Source organism: Microcaecilia unicolor, chromosome 4 (assembly GCF_901765095.1).
Source record: "Microcaecilia unicolor chromosome 4, aMicUni1.1, whole genome shotgun sequence".
Lineage (NCBI taxonomy): Eukaryota > Metazoa > Chordata > Amphibia > Gymnophiona > Siphonopidae > Microcaecilia > Microcaecilia unicolor.
Genome location: NC_044034.1, coordinates 361,902,158 through 361,923,964, shown reverse-complemented (window position 1 = coordinate 361,923,964; position 21,807 = coordinate 361,902,158). Strand labels below are relative to the sequence as shown.

General features: G+C 46.2%; 1 protein-coding gene across 1 annotated transcript in view; it reads right to left on the bottom strand.

Annotated features, from left to right (window-relative positions):
- LOC115469556 (tetraspanin-7) overlaps nucleotides 1-21,807 on the bottom strand; it is a 184,084-nt gene that overhangs the window by 18,935 nt on the left and 143,342 nt on the right. Inside the window, exons 2-3 of the mRNA XM_030202332.1 lie at nucleotides 8,822-9,010; nucleotides 5,927-6,001 (exon numbers count right to left, since the gene is read on the bottom strand). Coding sequence (XP_030058192.1) covers nucleotides 5,927-6,001; nucleotides 8,822-9,010 — 264 coding nt within the window. The remainder of the gene's footprint in view (nucleotides 1-5,926; nucleotides 6,002-8,821; nucleotides 9,011-21,807) is intronic.

The window sequence follows — 21,807 nt, the reverse complement described above, 5'->3', positions numbered from 1 at the left end:
TAATAGCCTTTGGATAATTTGCATTCCGTTTCCTGCTACCGTGACAGGGAAAATGCCCTTAATGCATGCCCCCGGTAAACTACTTGTGTTTTAAACTGGTTGGAACCAGTTTAAAACGCAAGCTGTGGGCTCGTTAGGTTTAGTGCATCTGGCCCCCAGAGCCTTTAAATCTCATTTAAATAGAGTGGTATTAATTGCCCAGGTAACCCAAACACCTGTCAAAAATGCACAGTAAGTTCAGGAAGAAAACAAGTCAAAGGGTTAGAAAAATAGACAGTGGTAAGACACTAAAAAAAAAAAAAAAAAAGGACACTGCCCTTCTCGCTCTGCTCAATCACATCCGCTTGCACTTGTTTTCTACCTGTTGCCATCTTACTGTTCACAAAAATCACAGGCACTGTACACGGCAAGACAGATTTACACAGAACTAAGAGTAAAGAAACGGCATGCTGAAAAGCAACACCATGAATGTAGTCTGAGAAGGCAGCATTATCTATCCGTTGCAAAGTGGGTCTCACAGAATAGAAATTACAAGACAGACGGAAGCCCAGGTCAAACACCAGAAATTGGAGATCTAGTCTGCTTAAAACTTTCCCTTCACAAGAGCCAATGCAGAAATCTTACATTACAGCCGTGCATTTCACACTTAGTACATGGATTCAGGAAGTATTTTTTTCACGGAGAGAGTAGTGGATGCTTGGAACGCCCTCCCGCGGGAGGTGGTGGAAATGAAAACGGTAACGGAATTCAAACATGCGTGGGATCAGCATAAAGGAATCCTGTGCTGAAGGAATGGATCCTCAGGAGCTTAGTCAAGATCAGGAGGCGGGGCTGGTGGTTGGGAGGCGGGGATAGTGCTGGGCAGACTTATACGGTCTGTGCCAGAGCCGGTGGCTGGGAGGCGGGGATAGTGCTGGGCAGACTTACACGGTCTGTGCCCTGAAGAACACAGGTACACAAAATTAGCACATGAGTTATCTTGTTGGGCAGACTGGATGGACCGTGCAGGTCTTTTTCTGCCATCATCTACTATGTTACTATATAACGTAAGAGCAGTGTTAATTTTGTTCCCCAATGCCATAACCGAACAGTATGTAAACAGGTCCAGTGCAAAAAGTGTGCAACACAGGAGCACGCACCAGAACCGGGTCTGCTCTAGGGGCAGGCTCTGTCTCGTGTACACCTCTGTGCATGATGTTTGCAATAACAATATTTATGGCACGAGTGCTGATTTGTGCATGCAAACGTCTGGTGTTGATACAATCTGTGTGCATGTGCAACTTTCAACAGACCAGCACTCTGTTCCAACACAGCTCCCCCCCTTAGCTCTGCCTTTTACACCCAGGGCTAGATGCACTAAAGTTAACGAGCCAGCAACATGGGTTTTAAACTGGTTCTAGCCGGTTTAAACGTGCAAGTAGTAAACAGGGACATGCACAAAAGGGCATTTTCCTGTCACGGTAGCAGCTAACGAAAATGGAATGCAAATGATCCAAAGGCTATTATAATGAGCTGCACTACCGTTTTCTGATCCCTTTACTGTGGAAAACCAAATGGGAGGTCTACACCTCTCGTTGGGGCAAAGGAAAGAATCGGAAGAAAAAAAATGTCAGGGACATCCTTTTTGGACGTCCTTCACTTATTTTTTTTTTTTAACTTTACATTTTTATTAACAAGCATTGAATTTATAGTACAAACAAGCACTTACAAGTTTTTTGTGTTATACCCCCTTTCCCATCCCCCTCCCCTTTCCCCCCATTCCTCCCTCCCTTCCTTCACATCACATACTACATCTGGGTCATTTCCCTTAGTTGAGTCCATAGTTCAGATGTCGTGCTGTATCTGCCCACCCTCTTGTCCGTGACGTCCTTCACTTATTATAATAATAAAAAACCCACTCCAAAAAGACGCCCTTTTTGGACGTCCTTCACTGCGTGATCCCGTTTAGCTCAGCTGAGAGAGGAGGTCTCTCAGCCAATCACAGCGTGTTTAGCTGAGCTAAACGTGCTGTGATTGGCTGAGAGAGACCTAGGGGCGGAAGATGGACGGGTGTTGAAGACGTGGATGTCCTCAACTGCGCTCTCCTGCTAGGCTCACGGAATGGAGGAACCCGAGCCGCATCGGAGCCTTGCTGCAGCAGGCCATGGAGGGGGTGAGTGGCGCGGTGTCTTCCTTTCCTGGGCGGCGCAGGGAGGCGCAGGGACGGCCACAGGCAAAGCGGAAAAGGCGGACGTCATCAGGGATGTCCTTTTTGGACGTATTTGGCATGCGCAGAGCAGAATGCAAGTGAGCTACATCGAGCAGCTCATTTGCATTCCATTTCCTTGATGCATGGCCGTTCCCTACCGATTTGATATGGAATCGGTAAGGGAAGGGCTCTTCCGAGGACCTTAGTGCATCTGCCCCCCAGTCTTTATGGAACCCAGAAAGTTGCGGGTCTGTATACCTACAATAAATTGAACAAGTATGGAATCCTCACCCACACTGACAGAGCTCACACCTTTCACACCTCCTTCAACTTTGCTTTAAAGCCCCAAAGTTGAGCTCAGCCTTTTGGTCTTCTACACACTTCTCCGACTGCGTTAAAGAGCTAATAGCTGCATTACCATGGATTTTAACGAGTCTATGTCAGGCTTTCTGCATTATTAGCTTGTGCACAAAACTTGTTTTTCCATTGTGCATTGAAGCTGAGCTAATCTAAATCGGTGCATTTTTCTGCATCAGCACCACATTATCTGTTTCCCCAATGTCACATCACACACGAGGCACAATCTTGCACTCTCTGGGTGTGAGCCCTGGTGACCCTTCCAAGTTTTAGCCAAAGAGCTCCTGAAAATATCCTTTGCTGTGAGGCAGAACAGGCTTCCTGGGCTCAGCTCCTGGTTCACAAGCCACAGTCAGATGAATCAGGGAAGGGGATACTGAAGTTACCCCATCTTTCCACCAGTTGTGACTGATGGACTTTTGATATTTCCACTCAAGTATGTATTGGCTTTTAAAATGAAAATGACGGGATATTACACAAAGTAAAGAATATATAAATACTGAAACAGAAGACCACCAGTAATTCAGTGGTGGAAAATATAGGACCAAAGGCAGGAAAGTATTTTACTGCCTCAACCTGATTGCTCTATTATTCAGAAGATATGGCATATTAAATTAACTACTGCCACTCTTTAAGAGGCAGATAATTGACTTACACCTGTTCATGTAATTTTGTCTATTTTGCAGTTATGCATCATTACCCTCCCTCCCCCCCAAAAAAAGCAAGTACATAAGTATTGCCACACTGGGCCAGATCAAAGGTCCATCAAGCCCAGCATCCTGTTTCCAACAGTGGCCAATCCAGGTCACAAATACCTGGCAAGATCCCAAAAAAGCTCAATACATTTTATATTGCTTAGCCTAGAAATAGTAGTGGATTTTCCCCAAAGTCGATTTAATAATGGTCTATGGACTGTTCCTTTAAGAAGCTGTCCAGACCTTTTTTAAACCCCGCTAAGCTAATCACCTTCACCACATTCTCTGGCAACGAATTCCAGAGTTTAATTACATGCTGAGTGAAGAAACATTTTCTCCGATTCATATTAAATTTACTGCTTAGTAGCTTCATTGCGTGCCCCCTAGTCCCAGTATTTCTGGAAAGCGTAAACAAGCGATTCACGGCCACCCACTCCACTCAGTATTTTACAGACCTCTATCATATCTCTCCTCAGCCGTCTTTTCTCCAAGCTGAAGAGCCCTAGACGCTTCAGCCTTTCCTCATAGGGAAGTCGTCCCATCCCCTTTATCATTTTCATCACCCTTCTCCGTAGCCCCAACCCTATCTTCTGAACATCATTTATCTTACTAGAGTTACCAGTTCTACTTGTGTTTATGGAGTAAAGGAGTCTCATCCAGGAGCACCAGGGACAGAGTCCACCTGTTCCACGTTATCACCTTGTGACCCTCCAAGAGTATAGTCCCATTAAGAATATACACCTCTCACGGGCCGGTGCTCAGAGCCTAGAGCCGATGTTAGGGTGCGCAGAATGTTCAGAGAGCGCGAACGCTGGGGACAATGTGCATGCCAAAGATGGCTGCACGTAGCATTAATGTAGTCAATCCTATGGAAATGAGTTCCTTAGCTGTTCCCTCTCAATATTCCCTTATCTATTGTTTGTCCTGTTTGTCTGTCCTAATTAGATTGTAAGCTCTGTCGAGCAGGGACTGTCTCTTCATGTTCAAGAGTACAGTGCTATGTACATCTAGTAGCGCTTTAGAAATGATAAGTAGTATTAGTCTTTGGGATTCCGGAATCTTGCTACTTTGGGATTCCGGAATCTTGCTACTCTTTGGGATTCTGGAATCTTGCTACTCTTTGTCCTTATGTGGCCTGTTTGTCTGTTCTAATTAGATTGTAAGCTCTGTCGAGCAGGGACTGTCTCTTCATGTTCAAGTGTACAGCGCTGCATACGTCTAGTAGCACTATAGAAATGATTAGTAGTAGTCTTTGGGATTCCGGAATCTTGCTACTCTTTGGGATTCCGGAATCTTGCTACTCTTTGGGATTCCGGAATCTTGCTACTCTTAGGGATTCCGGAATCTTGCTACTCTTAGGGATTCCGGAATCTTGCTATTCTTTGTCCTTATCCGGCCTGTTTGTCTGTTCTGATTAGATTGTAAGCTCTGTCGAGCAGAGACTGTCTCTTCATGTTCAAGTGTACAGCGCTGCATATGTCTAGTAGGGCTATAGAAATGATAAGTAGTAGTAGTCTTTGGGATTCCGGAATCTTCCTACTCTTTGTCCTTATCTGGTCTGTTTGTCTGTTCTAATTAGATTGTAAGCTCTGTCGAGCAGGGACTGTCTCTTCATGTTCAAGTGTACAGCGCTGCATACGTCTAGTAGCACTATAGAAATGATAAGTAGTAGTAGTCTTTGGGATTCCGGAATCTTCCTACTCTTTGTCCTTATCTGGCCTGTTTGTCTGTTCTAATTAGATTGTAAGCTCTGTCGAGCAGGGACTGTCTCTTCATGTTCAAGTGTACAGCGCTGCATACATCTAGTAGCACTATAGAAATGATTAGTAGTAGTCTTTGGGATTCCGGAATCTTGCTACTCTTTGGGATTCCGGAATCTTGCTACTCTTAGGGATTCCGGAATCTTGCTACTCTTAGGGATTCCGGAATCTTGCTACTCTTAGGGATTCCGGAATCTTGCTACTCTTAGGGATTCCGGAATCTTGCTATTCTTTGTCCTTATCCGGCCTGTTTGTCTGTTCTGATTAGATTGTAAGCTCTGACGAGCAGGGACTGTCTCTTCATGTTCAAGTGTACAGCGCTGTGTACGTCTAGTAGCGCTATAGAAATGATAAGTAGTAGTAGTAATGCTCAGAAGGTGTCTGAAGAGAGATTTCTCATGCACCAAGCTGTACACACTTCATGGGGAGCGTGGCAAAGGTGACAAGTGATGCTGAAGTTTAAAAATAAGATGGAACAAGACAAGTGGGAAAAGAGGTTTGTTTGTTTTTTGTAATTCCCAGATAGGATGATTTTTTGCACCTCTGTGCATTGGTACTTGTTAGCCCAAAAGCTCCATCTTTTTAAATATTTGCCTGGCGATAACATCCCCGTTGCCGCCTCTGGCTCTGATTGAGCATGCCCACAACAGCTGTGTTCACCGCACAGCTCTTCTGCGCATGCACCAGGCACAATCCTCCCACTTAACTTCCCAATGCTGAATGCTAACAGCGTGTATATATAATACGAAAAGTTTTTTTCTGCACCATTTCCACGGTATTTGCTTGTGCTGTTCCCTACAGTGCCGGTGTCCTGAGCATCGGCCCATCAGACACTGACAGGAACCAGATTCCTCCATGCTCACATATCCTACTAAGTCTCAATCAGAAGAGAGAAAAAAAATCACGCTTAAGTTAATACCACTCACCTCATGACGGAACACAAACCCAGATATGCCTGCCACCAGCTCAGCCAAGAACACCAGGGACAGGAACATGGCATACTGCAAAACATATGTGAAATTCTATTAAAAGAACTAAAAAAAAAAACAAAAAAGCCTTCCCCCAACCAGTAGAATATTTCCCTAGGCATGCTTGTTTTTCCATTCAATTAATTTTGTTTTCAAGAACATCTTGGTTAAAACGCAATACAAAAGCCAAACACTACACATACCAACCCCTCCCCCCACCCCCCCAAAAAAAAAAAAAAAAGTAGGGAGGGAGAATAAAAACTGGACTATTAAGAGTTAATAGCAAGCAATGGAAACTGAAGTAATCTGAATAAGGGACACACATGGAAGCCAAGCTTTTCTGGCACACAAAGTATTCGGCAGCAGGATTTGTTAAGTGCAATCCTTTTGGGACAATGCACGTCATTGCTAGTGACTGAGGGACTTAACTCTTGTACCTCTGGGCTTCAGCATCGTCTGCGGTCCACGCGCTACGGTTTTCCAAGTGATTCAGTGATTACGACTGCAAAATACAAGGTCAGCACCACTGCCTATTCCCACCGATCCTTCTTGCAAACTAGAGAATGACACGGGGACCCGCGGTAACCGTGGGGACGGAGACAGATCCCGCGGGGACAGAGTCCGTGAGGACAGGGAAAAACTTTGCCCCACTGTCAGTTTCTACTTTGAAGACTGTTAATGAACTGGACTGTTATTTATGTTTGATTGATGCAGACGACAATATTTTTATTTTTTGGAAAAACAAGCAAACCTGCAGGCCACAGCTAACAAAATTTGCTTGAGGGATCCTGTACATCCTGCTACCAGCACATCTTTAAGAAGACATCTTCTGTCGAAGGAAGGATTTTGGAAGACAGGAGAGCTAGGCTGAATCCTGAGATTGCTGATGACTTCTTATTCCATCCACAGATTAAAAAATCATAAGTGCTTCATAGGACATATTTCTCCCCTCTAGGGCTTACAGAATGGGTTGTATTTTGTAACCCTGGACATTTTAACAAGGTGGATAAGGATTCCTTGGGGTAGTAGAAGTCAGCTATTGCTGGGGTTGGAAAGGTAACATAGAGGGGCATAATCGAACGGCGCCGGCCATCTCTACGGGCGGCCATCTCCGGTGCTGGCGCCGCAAGCGGGCGGAGCCAACCGTATTTTCGAAAAAAGATGGCCGGCTATCTTATTCTTCTCTAATACGATTGGGCCTGGCCAAATTTCAGATATCGCTGGGTTTGAGATGGCCGGCATCGGTTTTCGGCCATAATGGAAAAAAATGCCGGCGATCTCAAACCCGGCGAAATGCAAGGCATTTGGTCGTGGAAGGAGCCAGCATTTGTAGTGCACTGGCCTCCCTGACATGCCAGGACACCAACCGGGCACCCTAGGGGGCACTTCTAAAAAAAAAAAAAAAAAAAAAAAAGCTCCCAGGTGCATAGCTCCCTTCCCTTGGTTGTTTAGCCCCCCAAATCCCCCCCAAAACCCACTCCCCACAACTGTACACCATTACCATAGCCCTAAGGGGTGAAGGGGGGGCACCTAGATGTGGGTACAGTGGGTTTTGGAGGACTCAACTTTTACCACCACAAGTGTAACAGGTAGGGGGGGGATGGGCCTGAGTCCACCTGTCTGAAGTGCACTGCACCTACTAAAAACTGCTCCAAGGACTTACATACTGCTATCAGGGAGCTGGGTATGACATTTGAGGCTGGCATAGAGGCTGGCAAAAAAGTTTTTTTTTTGGGTGGGAGGGGGTTGGTGACCATTGGGGGGGGTAAGGTGAGGTCATCCCCGATTCTCTCCGGTGGTCATCTGATCAGTTGGCGCACTTTTTGAAGCTTGGTCATGACAAAAAAGGGACCAAGTAAAGCCGGCGAAATGCTCGTCAAGCCTGGCTTTTTCCCCCCCATTATCAGGCGAAGTCGGCCATCTCGTGAGCACGTCCTCGTCCCGCCTTCACTGCCCCCTTGATGTTTCGTCGGCTCCGTGACGGAAAGCAGTTGAACCCGGCCAAAATCGGCTTTCGATAATACCGGTTTCGCCGGGTTCAGGAGATCGACGGCCATCTCCCGATTTGTGTCGGAAGATGGCCGGCAATCACTTTAAAAAATGAGCTGGATAGTAACATAGTAATGACGGCAGATAAAGACCTGTACGGTCCATCCGGTCTGCCCAGCTCCCGTTTTGTTTCCAATTACTGGCGTCGCCACCCAATCTCCGCTAAGATTCCATGTATCCATTCCTTCTAAAAAGGATTCCTTTGTGTTTACCCCTCGCATGTTTGAATTCCATTACCATTTTCGTCTCCACCACCTCACGCGGGAGGGCATTCCACATATCCACCACCCTCTCTGTGAAAAAATACTTCCTGACATTAGTCCCGAGTCTGCCCCCCTTCAATCTCAATTCATGTCCTCTAGTTCTACCGCCTTCCCGTCTCCGGAAAAGGTTCATATGTGGATTAATAGCTTTCAAATATTTGAACGCCTGTATCATGTCACCCCTGTTTCTCCTTTCCTCCAAGGTATACATGTTCAGGTCAGCAAGTCACTCCTCGTACGGTTTGCAACGCAAATCCCATACCATTTTCGTAGCTTTTCTTTGCACCGCTTCCAGTCTTTTTACATCTTTAGTAAGATACGGCCTCCAAAACTGAACACAATACTCCAAGTGGGGCCTCACCAACGTCTTGGTTATGCCCCTCTCTACGCAGCCTGGCATCCTTCTGCATTTTGTTCCGATTAGAAGCTTCCGGTTGTCTCTTGCATTGCAGAGTAAAATTCTCAAAGCCTGCTTAAACTAACGCACGCTACCTGCTTATTCACCATTAGACCTACGACGTGGTAGGACGTGGCTACTCACCAGTTTTAACATCCACGGGCTGCCACGGCATGTAGCAAAACATCCAAAGAGACCGAAGATGATAATGGTGATGCCAGTGCCGATCAGAACGTAGGGAGCGTTGGTGGAGTTCTCGGCGATGAGAGAGATGTAGGTTCCCAGCGTCAGCTTCCCCCATACTCCCACTGCCAGCAGGATAACACCTGTAATCTGAGAGAAAACAAGTTGAGATGTAAAGGGATGTCTAGAATTTTAAAATCATCATGCAGTGAAAAGGTGAACAGGACGCCTGGCGGGCACTTGGGAAAATATCTCCTCAGAATTAGACAGGCCCAGGACCATCCACGAGTGTCTGCTGACACCTAGTGGATATTCTCAGCAACCTCTAGGATTCCTGTTTTTTTCTTTTGTGCTATATCAATATGCACAAGTAACTCTGCTCCCCACAAACATCGGGAAGACAACTGGAAAGTTCACTTGTCTTACACACTTGAGTTAACATCTGGCATATAAAGCCGGTGTGGCGACTTGTGTGTTCACACCCAATGCTATGCCAACATGCTGCAAAGGTGACTTTTAGTCCCTTCTCCCTCTGGAAAAAGCTACGATTGCCAGTTTGAGGGAACCAGTCATTCCAACCCAGACACAGCACATGCATGGCAGACCCCCCTCATCCACAGCCACGGCAGTGCCCCTCAAGACCATAAGCAGGGTTGCCGAGAGGAGGGGGAGGCAGGAATCTTTGGGCCCGGCCTCTACACCAAGGTCCCTCGCTCTCCTGCTCCTGGGACCCGGGTGACTGCATTAGCGGGATAACCAAGGAGCAGGAGAGTGACAGAACGAGGGAGGAGCAAAGGCAGAAAGATAAGGGGGTGGCGGTGGCAGCTGCAGCCCCCTGACCATACACAGCACAGAATTGGTTTATCCTATTTTTATTAAATTGCAAACATTCATATCAACGTAATGAGGAATATAAAATCCAACCATTCCATCTGCTAAGTCACATAACACACAGGGCTTAATTTCTAGACAAAAAGGAAGTGGAACTGTGGAGACAGGGGGAGGTGATAGTTGGGCCCCCTAGGGGCAGGACAGGGGAAAGGAGCAGATTAGGCAGCAGATTGCCTCTGATGCGCTTCCTGCAGGCTGCCTGGAAGGGAGCTGCTGGTGCAGAACACCTCTGCTGTCCTGAACTATGACAAAACTGTGACAGAACTGCATTCCAGTAAGTTTCCCCAGAAATTAAGCTCTGATAATTAATCAGGAATAAAATCATCCCCGTCACCCTCTTCAGAGGAGACACACAGGAAAACAACCATCTTTTATTACCCTCTGAAACCCAACCCTTACTCATCCTCCATCCATATACAGGTTTGGTGAATATGACCCAGACTTATTCATTAACCCTTGCCCTCCCTTTTTCCATCCCAAAGTCCCAGCCCACCACCATCCTGTTCTCCTTATATACAGTAATCAATCTTTCCCCACATATCTAGAAACTTTTCATATTGTCAACTTTTTCCCATTAAGCCAACCCGGTGAAGTCTAACAACCAGGGCTTTTTTTTTGAGGGGGTACTTGGGGGTACTGAGTACCGGCACCTTTTCCATTGTCTGCTAAAATTGACCCATGGACCCCAAGTTTTAATGAAAGAGCTCAGGCTCTACACACCAATTCTGCCTTGTGGTAGATTCTGTGACTGGTTGCAGGGGCCCTGGCTATTGTGGGGTGGGTCCTTCAGTGATCACCCCCCACCCCTGAAGGGTGGCCTAGCATTTGAGTACCGGCACCTTTTTTGCTAGAAAAAATGCACTGCTAACAACCCACTAGCAAATAGTTTGGGGGGGGGGGGGGGGGAGGGAGGGGACGGCACTGTTTCCAAATTCAATACAATACAGTTAGTTCATTAATAGCCCATTTCCCATATAGTTCACAGCAGATTACAGTAAGATTCTACAGCACAAAAGTCTAGGAAGTTACAAAATGCAAAAAAAAAAATACTTTAACCTTAAAACAATATAACATACTACTAATAATAAAGATAGAAAGCAGCTATGAATCAAATTATTTCTTTGCGACATAAGATCTGAAACAGTAGTGTCCTCAGACCTTTCTTAAACATGGTATTATTGGTAAACGTACGACCACCTCAACTTCCGGAAATCACTAAAGACCAACCTGTTCGAAAAGGCATACTCTACTGACCCAACTTAATGCCTGAACCCAGCAACACAAAGATCCAATACTTGTAATGAACACTATAGTATGGAAAGATATAGTGGAATTGGGAAAGATGCAGCGAAGGGCGACTAAAATGATAGCGGGGATGGGACGACTTCCCTATGAAGAAAGACTAAGGAGGCTAGGGCTATTCAGCTTGGAGAAGAGACGGCTGAGGGGAGACATGATAGAGGCATATAAAATAATGAGTGGAGTGGAACAGGTGGATGTGAAGCGTCTGTTCACCCTTTCCAAAAATACTAGGACTAGGGGGCATGCGATTAAACTACAGTGTAGTAAATTTAAAACAAATCAGAGAAAATGTTTCTTCACCCAATGCATAATTTAAACTCTGGAATTCGTTGCCGGAGAACGTGGTGAAGGCGGTTAGCTTAGCAGAGTTTAAAAAGGCGTTAGACGGTTTCCTAAAGGACAAGTCCATAAACCGCTACTAAATGGACTTGGGAAAAATCCACAATTCCAGGAATAACATGTATAGAATGTTTGTATGTTTGGGAAGCTTGCCGGGTGCCCTTGGCCTGGATTGGCCGCTGTCGTGGACAGGATGCTGGGCTCGATGGACCCTTGGTCTTTTCCCAGTGTTGCATTACTTATGTACTTATGTCCTCTACTTGGCTCACTTTTATTACATAGAGCAGTGATTTAACCTATTGTGATGTCATAGTGGCTCATTCCACCAATAAGAGCCAACCTCATTAGTGATGTCACAATGGCTTGATTGTATAGAATGTTTGTACGTTTGGGAAGCTCGCCAGGTGCCCTTGGCCTGGATTGGCCGCTGTCGTGGACAGGATGCTGGGCTCGATGGACCCTTGGTCTTTTCCCAGTGTGGCATTACTTATGTACTTATGTCCTCTACTTGGCTCACTTTTATTACATAGAGCAGTGATTTAACCTATTGTGATGTCATAGTGGCTCATTCCACCAATAAGAGCCAACCTCATTAGTGATGTCACAATGGCTTGATTGTATAGAATGTTTGTACGTTTGGGAAGCTTGCCAGGTGCCCTTGGCCTGGATTGGCCGCTGTCGTGGACAGGATGCTGGGCTCGATGGACCCTTGGTCTTTTCCCAGTGTGGCATTACTTATGTACTATATAACTCCTCTTCTCTATTATCCTCTAATGTGTCTGTAACACATTTATCTCATTGACAATAAAACCACTCTGTATTTGTTTCATCACCGGAGGTGGCTAACGCCTCAAGGTACTATGCAAGCCACATTGAGCCTGCAAATAGGTGGGAAACAGAGGCGTAGCTAGGTTTTAAGGTCAGGGGGAGCAGACTTTTGTAAAACAGGCACCAGCGACGATCACACAACTGAACTAGCAGAAGTCAAAATTGGAAACCACAGGAAACAGTATAAGAATGTGTCTACTTCCTGTTAGTGGAGAAAGGCATTGCACAATAGAAAAATTGATATTTTTGTTATGGGGTTTTTTTTTTGTTACATTTGTACCCTGCGCTTTCCCACTCATGGCAGGCTCAATGCGGCTTACATGGGGCAATGGAGGGTTAAGTGACTTGCCCAGAGTCACAAGGAGCTGCCTGTGCCTGAAGTGGGAATCAAACTCAGTTCCTCATGTCCGCGCAGGCTTCTGCTTCTGTGAGTCTGACGTCCTGCAATAGCAACATTCCATGTAGAATCTCCAATAGTATCTATTTTATTTTTGTTACATTTGTACCCCGCGCGTTCCCACTCATGGCAGGGTCAATGCGGCTTACACGGGGCAATGGAGGGTTAAGTGACTTGCCCAGAGGTCACAAGGAGCTGCCTGTGCCTGAAGTGGGAATCGAACTCAGTTCCCCAGAACCAAAGTCCACCACCCTAAGCACTAGGCCACTCCTAGTTTGTTGATAGTCATCTGAGAATGCTGCTGAGTAACACATGAATTGCCCAAACATTTTTCACTGAACTTTTTCCTGAACTATGAAGCAAAGTATTCGCAGTGGATTACCACTCACACTCTAACCCCACGTTGGCTCTTCAGCACTTAGCTGCAATTCATACTCTGTCAACCAGGAGTGCTTGTGCTGCTTGTGTCGTCATGATCATGACTGAAGAGTGCAGTGCTGGTACCATTGGCCCTTCTGCTGTGGTTCGGCAGAACTAACACTCCATTCTTCAGCCACGAGTCTGGTGACACCATCAGCAGGAACACTCCTGTACTCTGCCGAGGAACAGCTGTACCTGTAATACAAAGCCTACAAAAGTCACTCAAAATCTACATAATCTACTTGACCATAACACCACTGATTTACAGAAGTAACACAACAACAAAGACCTTATCTAGAAAAATGCAACACAGGAAATACTACAGTAGGAACTATTGGGAAAACTGGAACAAGTTGAATTCTTATAGATGCATAAATAGAAACGAGATGCAAACAGAGTACCTGGCCTCGGTCGCAAACACTGAACACCTTTGCCAGGTACAGAATAAATTACCACAAAGTTAAAATATGAATATGTAGACAAAACTTAAAACCCAAGAAGCCACACTGCAACACTAGAGAAATCAAACATATAAAAGGCAAGTGACCGTACTCACTTGCAAATGCGCAGTAGAGACTTCCCTCTCTGTCCCGCCCCCGCGTCAAGACGTGATGACGGGGCGAGGGGGGCGGGACAGAGAGGGAAACTGCGCGGAAGGGGAGGGAGGGAACCGCTGACATCGCTACCGCTCCCCCCCCCCAAGGTAGCCGCTACCCCCCCCCCCCCCCCCCCGGAGTCGCCACCACCCCCCCTTCACCCGGCCCGGGCCCTCTCTTCGTTATTCAACTTACAGCAGCGCCGAAACAGCAGCAAGCAGCTCAGCTTCAGCTCCCGTCGGCCTTCCTTCCCTGCCTGTGCCCCGCCCTCGCCAACGTGACGTCACACGAGGGCGAGGTACAGGCAGTGAAGGAAGGCCAACGGGAGCTGCAGCTTGCTGCTGTTTTGGCGCTGCTGTAAGTTGAATAACGAAGAGAGGGCCCGGACCGGGTGAAGGGGGGGAGGGGGCGACTCCGGGGTGGGGGGGGGGCGGTAGCGGCTACCTTGGGGGGGGGGAGGGGACATGGGAGGTCTCAGAAGGAGGGGGGGCCTTGGAGCTGGGAGGGCTGGACTGAAGGGGGCCTTCCAGCTGGCTGGGAAGAAGGCACGGGGGGGGGGCAAGGGGCCTTGGAACTGGGAGGGAGGGAAGGGGGCCTTGGGAGCTGGGGGGGAGGGCCTGGGGCCTTGGAACTGGGAGGGAGGGCGGGCAGGGGGCTTGCAGCTGGGAAGGGGGGGACTTGGAGCTGGAGGAGGACAGAGGGCCTTGGAGCTGGGAGGGAGGGACAGAGGGGGCCTTGGAGCTGGCAGGGAAGGAGGATGGCAGGGGGCCTTGCAGCTGCAACGGGAGGGGGGCCTTGGGGAAAAAAAAACATTCCAATACGCGCCCGTTTTAACGGGCTTAACGGCTAGGATAAATATAAAGAAAGCAGTGTAAACGTAATGTAAAACTGACATTTTCCATTCAGTGAATTAAAAATAAAATTTTTCTTTCTACCTTTGTTGTTTGGTCGTTTTGTTTTCTTTGTCCCCGTCATGTTTGTCTCAGTCTCCAGGTTCTGGCTTTTCTTAACTTTCTTCACATGATCTCCAGGTCATCTGCCACTTCTTCTCTCCCTTCCTGCCTTCTTCACTTTCTCTCCTTTATCCACCTCTGAATTGATCTTTTCCTTTCAGCTTTCCTTCATTTAGTTTTCTGCCTCTTAGACTCGTAACCTTGGAGTCATCTTTGATTCCTCTCTCTCTCCTTCTCTGCCCATATTCAACAGATCACCAAAACCTGTCGCTTCTTTACCTACAATATTAGCAAAATTCACCCCTTCCTTTCTGAATACGCCACCAGATCCCTTATCCACACCCTTGTCGCCTCTCGCTTGGACTATTGCAATTTACTTCTCACTGGTCTTCCGCTCAGCCATCTCTCTCCTCTCCAAACTGTCCAAAATTCTGCAGCACAACGTGTTTTCCACCAGAATCATTATACCCACACTAGCCCACTCCTCAAGTCACTTCACTGACTCCCTGTCCGCTTCCGCATTCAGTTTAAACTTCTCGTACTGACCTTTAAATGCATCCACTCTGCAGCCCCCCATTACCTCTCCGCTCTCATCTCTCCCTACATTCCTCCCCGTGAACTCTACTCGCTTGACAAATCTCTCTTGTCGTCCTCCTTCTCCTCCACTGCTAACTCCAGGCTTCGCTCCTTTCCTCTCGCGGCACCTTATGCCTGGAATAGACTTCCTGGACCTATACGTCTAGCTCCATCTCTACCTGTTTTCAAATCTATGCTGAAAACCCACCTTTTCACTGCTGCTTTTAGCTCCTAGCCACAATTGCCCTCTCCTTGTCCCTTCCTCCCTTCTCACCCATTACTTCCCTCACCTGTAACTGTCTTGTCTGTCTGTATTATTTATATTGTAAGCTCTTTTGAGCAGGGACTGTCTCTTTGTATCAGGAGTTCAGTGCTATGTGCGTCTGGTAGCGCTATACAAATGCTAATAATAATAATAATAACTAGTAAAAAAGCCCCGTTTCTGATGCAAATGAAACGGGGGCTAGCAAGGTTTTCTTCTGTGTGCATGTGGGAGTGTGTGTGTCCCTGCCCTCTGCCCTCTCTCCCCTCCCCCCTCTGAGACCTTCACTGTTACAGAGAGAGCGATTTGATTTCGTGCTTTGCTGTCCCCTCCCCACTCTGAGTCCTTCACTGTTAGAGAGAGCGATTTGATTTCGTGCTTTGCTGTGTTTTCCTTCACTGTTTGTGTTACAGAGAGAGCGAGGGCGGGGCAGACACTCATGGGGAAACCGGATATCTCTCCCCCTTCACACTTCCGGCTGGAGGCTTCATTTAGAACGTTGGTGGTGCCTTTTATATATAGAGACAATAGACTTCATTCATTTTTACTACAGTCTTCAATCTTCCTTTTTATTTTTAACCACATCTGCCTACAGTTTTCATCTCCCTTACTCCAGCCCTCCCATTCTTCATCCTATTTCATAGTTTTGGGGTTTTTTGTTTTTTTTTGCTATCCCCTCTCTTCCATCACCGTCTCTTTCCTCCCTTCTGTACCCTCTATTTTCACTCCTCTGACCAGTATATTCTCTTTCATTTTCTCTTACCCCCCTCCGTCCAGGATGTCCTCTTTCCCTCACCTCCATCCAGCATCTCTCCCCGACATCCTACTCCCCCCTCGTATGCAGCATCCCTCCTTGTCCTTCTCTCCCCTATATTCCTACTCCTCCCATGTGCAGCATACCCCCTTCTCGGTCCTCATCCCTGTGCAATGTCCAGTACCCCCCTCTGTTTTTTTCATCCCCCCTTGTCCACCATCTCCCCCGTCTTCCTACTCACCTCATGTCTAGCATCATCCAATATTCCCTCCCTCTTCCCAGCCAGCAATTGCCCTCACTCAACCCTTTTATAGGCCTATCCCCTTCCGTCCAGCTGGATGGAGTGTTAGGGAGAGATGCTGGAGGGGAGTGAGAGAAGGACAAAAGAGAGAATATACTGGGCGGAGGAGTGAAAATAGAAAGAGGGTGCTGAACAGTAGGGAGGAAAGAGAAGGTGCTGGAAAAGGGGGGAGAGTTAGCAAAAAAAAAAAAAAAAAACTATGAAATAATAGGAAGCCCCTCTCTCCCCCTTCCATCCAGTGCCTGCCCTAACCCTCTTCCACCTAGTGTGTGCTTCCTCTACTTTTTCCATCCAGCGTGCACTCTTTCCCCTTCCATCCAATGTCTGTCCCCCTTTCTCCCTTCTCGCTCCCTATCTTCCAGAGTCTATCCCTTCTCTCCCACCTTCCCTTTCACCATCTGTCCCCTTTCTAACCCATCTCACTGACTCTTCCTTTCAACACCTGCCCTTCTCTCTGCCCATTCCTTCTAGTATTTGTCCCCTCTATCCCTCCCTCCTTCCATCCAGCACCTGTCCCTTCCCACTCTCCACTCTTCTATTCAGTAACTGTCTCTTCCAGATCTCCCTCCTCCCCCCTTTTCCTGACCCTTTCTTTCAGGATCCCATCCAGCCCCTCTCTTCCTCCTTCCAACCAGCACGTGTCCCTTCCCTCTCTCACTCTGACCCTCCCCATCCAGCTCCTGTCCCCTCTGCCGTCTTCCCCTCTCCTTCCAGCATCTGACCCTCTTTCCCTTCACCTCCCTCCAGCACCCCACCGCTGCTAATACTTCATCTTTCAGTACTCCAACCCAGACCGGCAGCGGCAAAACAAAAGTAGAGCAATCGCGGAGCCACACTGTGAAGATTCATGGCTGCTAGTCCCTCCCCCGCTGACATTTCCTGTTCCGGGGCAGCTGTGAGTCTATGTAGTGCTGATCCGCGACAGCCGACAAAAGCTGTACTTTGTTTTGCTGCCGTAGTGCCGTTACCACGGCACTGAAGCAGCAGTGGCGGAAGGGAAGAGAGGCGGGTTCGTGGCCACGTAGCGCATAGGCGCCGTTTCCCCTAAAATCCATTTGGGCTACGCTACTGGTGGGAAAATGTGGGGTACAAATGTTAACAAATAAATAAAGATTGGTAAAAATTTCCAGGATTTTGCAGCTTGAAAAGCAAATAGACAATTAAAAGGCTTCTTTGAGGTCACGCCTTCTCTGAGGTCACGCCTTTAGGACTCGGAGGATCAAATAATGACAAGTTCTGGAAATTATATAGGTGGCTTGTTAACGTATAACATCATACACATTAGATCATATATAATAGAACTTGTCCAAATGTAATTTTCCAAAACAGCCCAGCTTAAAAAAATATCCTTAAGAGGCAACCAGTGAATCTTAATAAAATATGGAGTAATTCACTCTGCAGCCCCTCACTACCCTCATCTCTCCCTACATTCCTTCCCTAGAACTCCGTTCACTAGGCAAATCTCTCCTAATTGCACCCTTCTCCTCCATCGCTAACTCCAGACTCCGCTCCTTCTATCTCGTCACACCTTACGCCTGGAATAGGCTTCCTGAGCCATTACGTCTAGCTCCATCCCTGGCTGCCTTCAAATCCGGGCTAAAGGCCTACCTGTTTGATGCTGCTTTTGACTCCTGACTTGTAACTTTTATCATATCCTTATGTGTCCTTCTGTCTGTCCTTCCCTTATCCTTTTTGGTCCTGTCTGTTTGTCCTGATTTAGACTGTAAGCTCTTTTGAGCAGGGACTGTCTTTCTTCATGTTCAATTGTAAAGCGCTGCGTACGACTGGTAGCGCTATAGAAGTGACTTATAGTAGTAGTAATTCTGTTTTATGTAAGGAGAATATTAGGCGTAAAGCTACATTTTGAACTATTTGAATTTTTCTTATTAGATGTTTTGGTAAACCCAAACAGATTACAATAATCAAGTCTGTTAGATATTTACAGATATAACACCAAAATTATTTTTTTATATATATATAATTAATTTTATTGCTTTACTTATATTACAGAAGTAATAACTTGTTACAAGCAACACAAGGAAATAATACAAATTCAATATGTCTTCACATACAAAGAAAAAAAAGAGGAAAAAACTTTTTGACTTCATTTTTGTTACGTATTTAACCCTTCCTTACACCAGAAACTTGGGGAGTGACCAAAACATTGAAGGAAATCAAAGTGGAATACAATAAACAAGGAAAGGCCCAGCCCGCCCTAAGTTAAATCATACAGCCTATTTAACTGTTGTTAATTCTCCTGATATAGTGGAATTGGAAAAGGTGCAGCGAAGGGCGACTAAAATGATAGCGGGGATGGGACGACTTCCCTATGAAGAAAGACTAAGGAGGCTAGGGCTTTTCAGCTTGGAGAAGAGACGGCTGAGGGGAGACATGATAGAGGTATATAAAATAATGAGTGGAGTGGAACAGGTGGATGTGAAGCGTCTGTTCACCCTTTCCAAAAATACTAGGACTAGGGGGCATGCGATTAAACTACAGTGTAGTAAATTTAAAACAAATCGGAGAAACTTTTTCTTCACCCAACTTGTAATTAAACTCTGGAATTCGTTGCCGGAGAACGTGGTGAAGGCAGTTAGCTTGACAGAGTTTAAAAGGGGGTTAGACGGTTTCCTAAAGGACAAGTCCATAAACCGCTATTAAATGAACTTGGGAAAAATCCACAATTCCAGGAATAACATGTATAGAATGTTTGTACGTTTGGGAAGCTTGCCAGGTGCCCTTGGCCTGGATTGGCCGCTGTCGTGGACAGGATGCTGGGCTCGATGGACCCTTGGTCTTTTCCCAGCGTGGCATTACTTATGTACTGCTTAACCCCAGTGAGAAAAAAAAAAACTTGAGATGCATAAGTACAGCCATACTGGGAAAAGACCAAGGGTCCATCAAGCCCAGCATCCTGTCTCTGACAGCGGCCAACCCAGGCTTCAAGAACCCGGCAACCCCCCCTCCCCCCCCCCCCCCAAAAAAAAATTAATAATGTTCAATGGACTTTTCCCTCAGGAATCTACCCAAACCCCCTTTAAATTCCGTAAGGCCAGCTGCTGTCACTACATTCTCCGGCAACGAGTTCCAGAGTCTACACGCTGAGTAAAGAAAACCTTTCTCCTGTTTGTTTTAAATCTACCATATTCCAGCTTCATCTTGTGTCCCCTGGTTTTGTTGTTGTTTGAAAGTGTAAACAAACGCTTCACATCTGTCTGCTCTAATCCGCTCATTATCTCGTAGATGCAAGGAAACACTGTGGTAAAGGAAAAAAAAAAAAGCACCAGAACAGTTTTACTAATAGACGTATCAGCACTAAGTGACTATTCTGTACTATGCACAGAAAAAGAAAACATTCTCATGTACCAACAAATGGAATGAAAAACCAAGAAAATGCGGAAGATACAGGCGACGTCCCAATTAAAACTACTTTCCAAAATGCATCTCGACATAAGTCTGTGCATGTTTTATGAGTGCCAGAAGGAAGCTTTTTCTACAGTGGAAGTGCTTTGATAAGCATTAGCAGTAAATTAGACAGATCTTCGACGTATTCTGGGCACAGGGGTGAAAAATTCATTCTTGTCAAGGTACAGTACAGTCTCAATTATCCAACGTAAGCAGGACTTTGCCAATGTTGGGATAAGTGAAAATCTGATATGTAAAATAGTAACCCCTTGAAAAATATGCATGGAAAACATACCTTACGGATAAAGAACAGGCATTGGGTATCTGTATTTAAAATATTGTTTATTAACACTAACCAGCAACAGATCAAACATGGCTTCCTCGCAGCGTGTGAACCTGGAAAACAGGAAGGGAACTGTAGACTTCTTAATAGCAATGCAATTATGTCACCGGAGGGTCTGTCAGATAATCAAAACTGTACTGTATGTCCACAATTAACCCATCAGAAATGGAGAAACACTACTATCATACATACATCATGGGCCTACTTAACCACTGGACCAGGTAAGGCACTGGCTCAGGGTACCAAGACTCTTGACAATGGCTCACCTAGTGGAATGGTTAAATCTTCTTTATTCTCTCCCGCACCCCCCTCCCCTCCGCTGGGCCAGCATCTCTCCCCACCTTCTCTGCTGCCCTCCTCTCTGTTGGTCTTTCAACTCCCCCGCCCCCTGGCTCCTGTAAATTTTATATGGGTTGTCAACAGCAATATGAAGACACACTGCCTTGAGCCAGCTCCTGGGATCTTCCCTCGGCGTTACATTGGCCACCCTCAAATCTTCCGGTACCACGCTCGATTTTAAGGATAAATTACATATTACTAACAATAACTCCGCAAGTTCTTTTTCCAGTTCTATCAGTACTCTGGGATGAATACCATCCAGTCCAGGAGATTTGCTATTCTTCAGTTTGAAGAACTGCCCCATTACATCTTCTAGGTTTACAGAGAATTCATTAAGTTTCTCCGACTCGTCAGCTTCGAATACCATTTCTTCCACACGATGAAGACCGAAGCAAAGAATTCATTTAATCTCTCCGCTACGGCTTTGTCTTCCCTGATCGCCCCTTTCACTGCTCGGTCATCTAGCGGTCCAACCGATTCTTTTGCCAGCCTCCTGCCTTTAATATACCTAAAAAAAATTGTACTATGTGTTTTGGCCTCCAACGCAATCTTTTTTTTGAAGTCCCTCTTAGCCTTCCTTATCAGCGCTTCGCATTTGACTTGACATTCCTTATGCTGTTTCTTATTATTTCCAGTCGGTTCCTTCTTTCATTTTCTGAAGGATTTTCTTTTAGCTCTAATAGCTTCCTTCACCTCACTTTTTAACCATGCTGGCTGTCGTTTGATCTTTCGTCCTCCTTTTTTTAATACACGGAATATATTTGGCCTGGGCTTCCAGGATGGTGTTTTTGAACAGCATCCACGCCTGATGTAAATTTTTGACCTTCGTAGCTGCTCCTCTAAGTTTGCTTTTCACCATTCTTCTCATTTTATCATAGTCTCCTTTTTTAAAGTTAAACGCCAACGTATTTGATTTCCTATGTATACTTCAAAGCTAATATCAAACCTGATCACTGTTATCAAGCGGCCCCAGCACCATTACCTCCCGCACCAGATTATGCGCTCCACTAAGGACTAGGTCTAGAATTTTTCCTTCTCTTGTCGGCTCCTGTACCAGCTGCTCCGTAAAGCTGTCCTTGATTTCATCAAGGAATTTTACCTCCCTAGCGTGCCCCGATGTTACATTTACCCAGACAATATCGGGGTAACTGAAATCACCCATTTTCGTGTTGCCCAGTTTGTTTATGTCCCTAATTTCCTTTAACATTTCTGCATTCGTCTGTTCATCCTGGCCAGGCGGA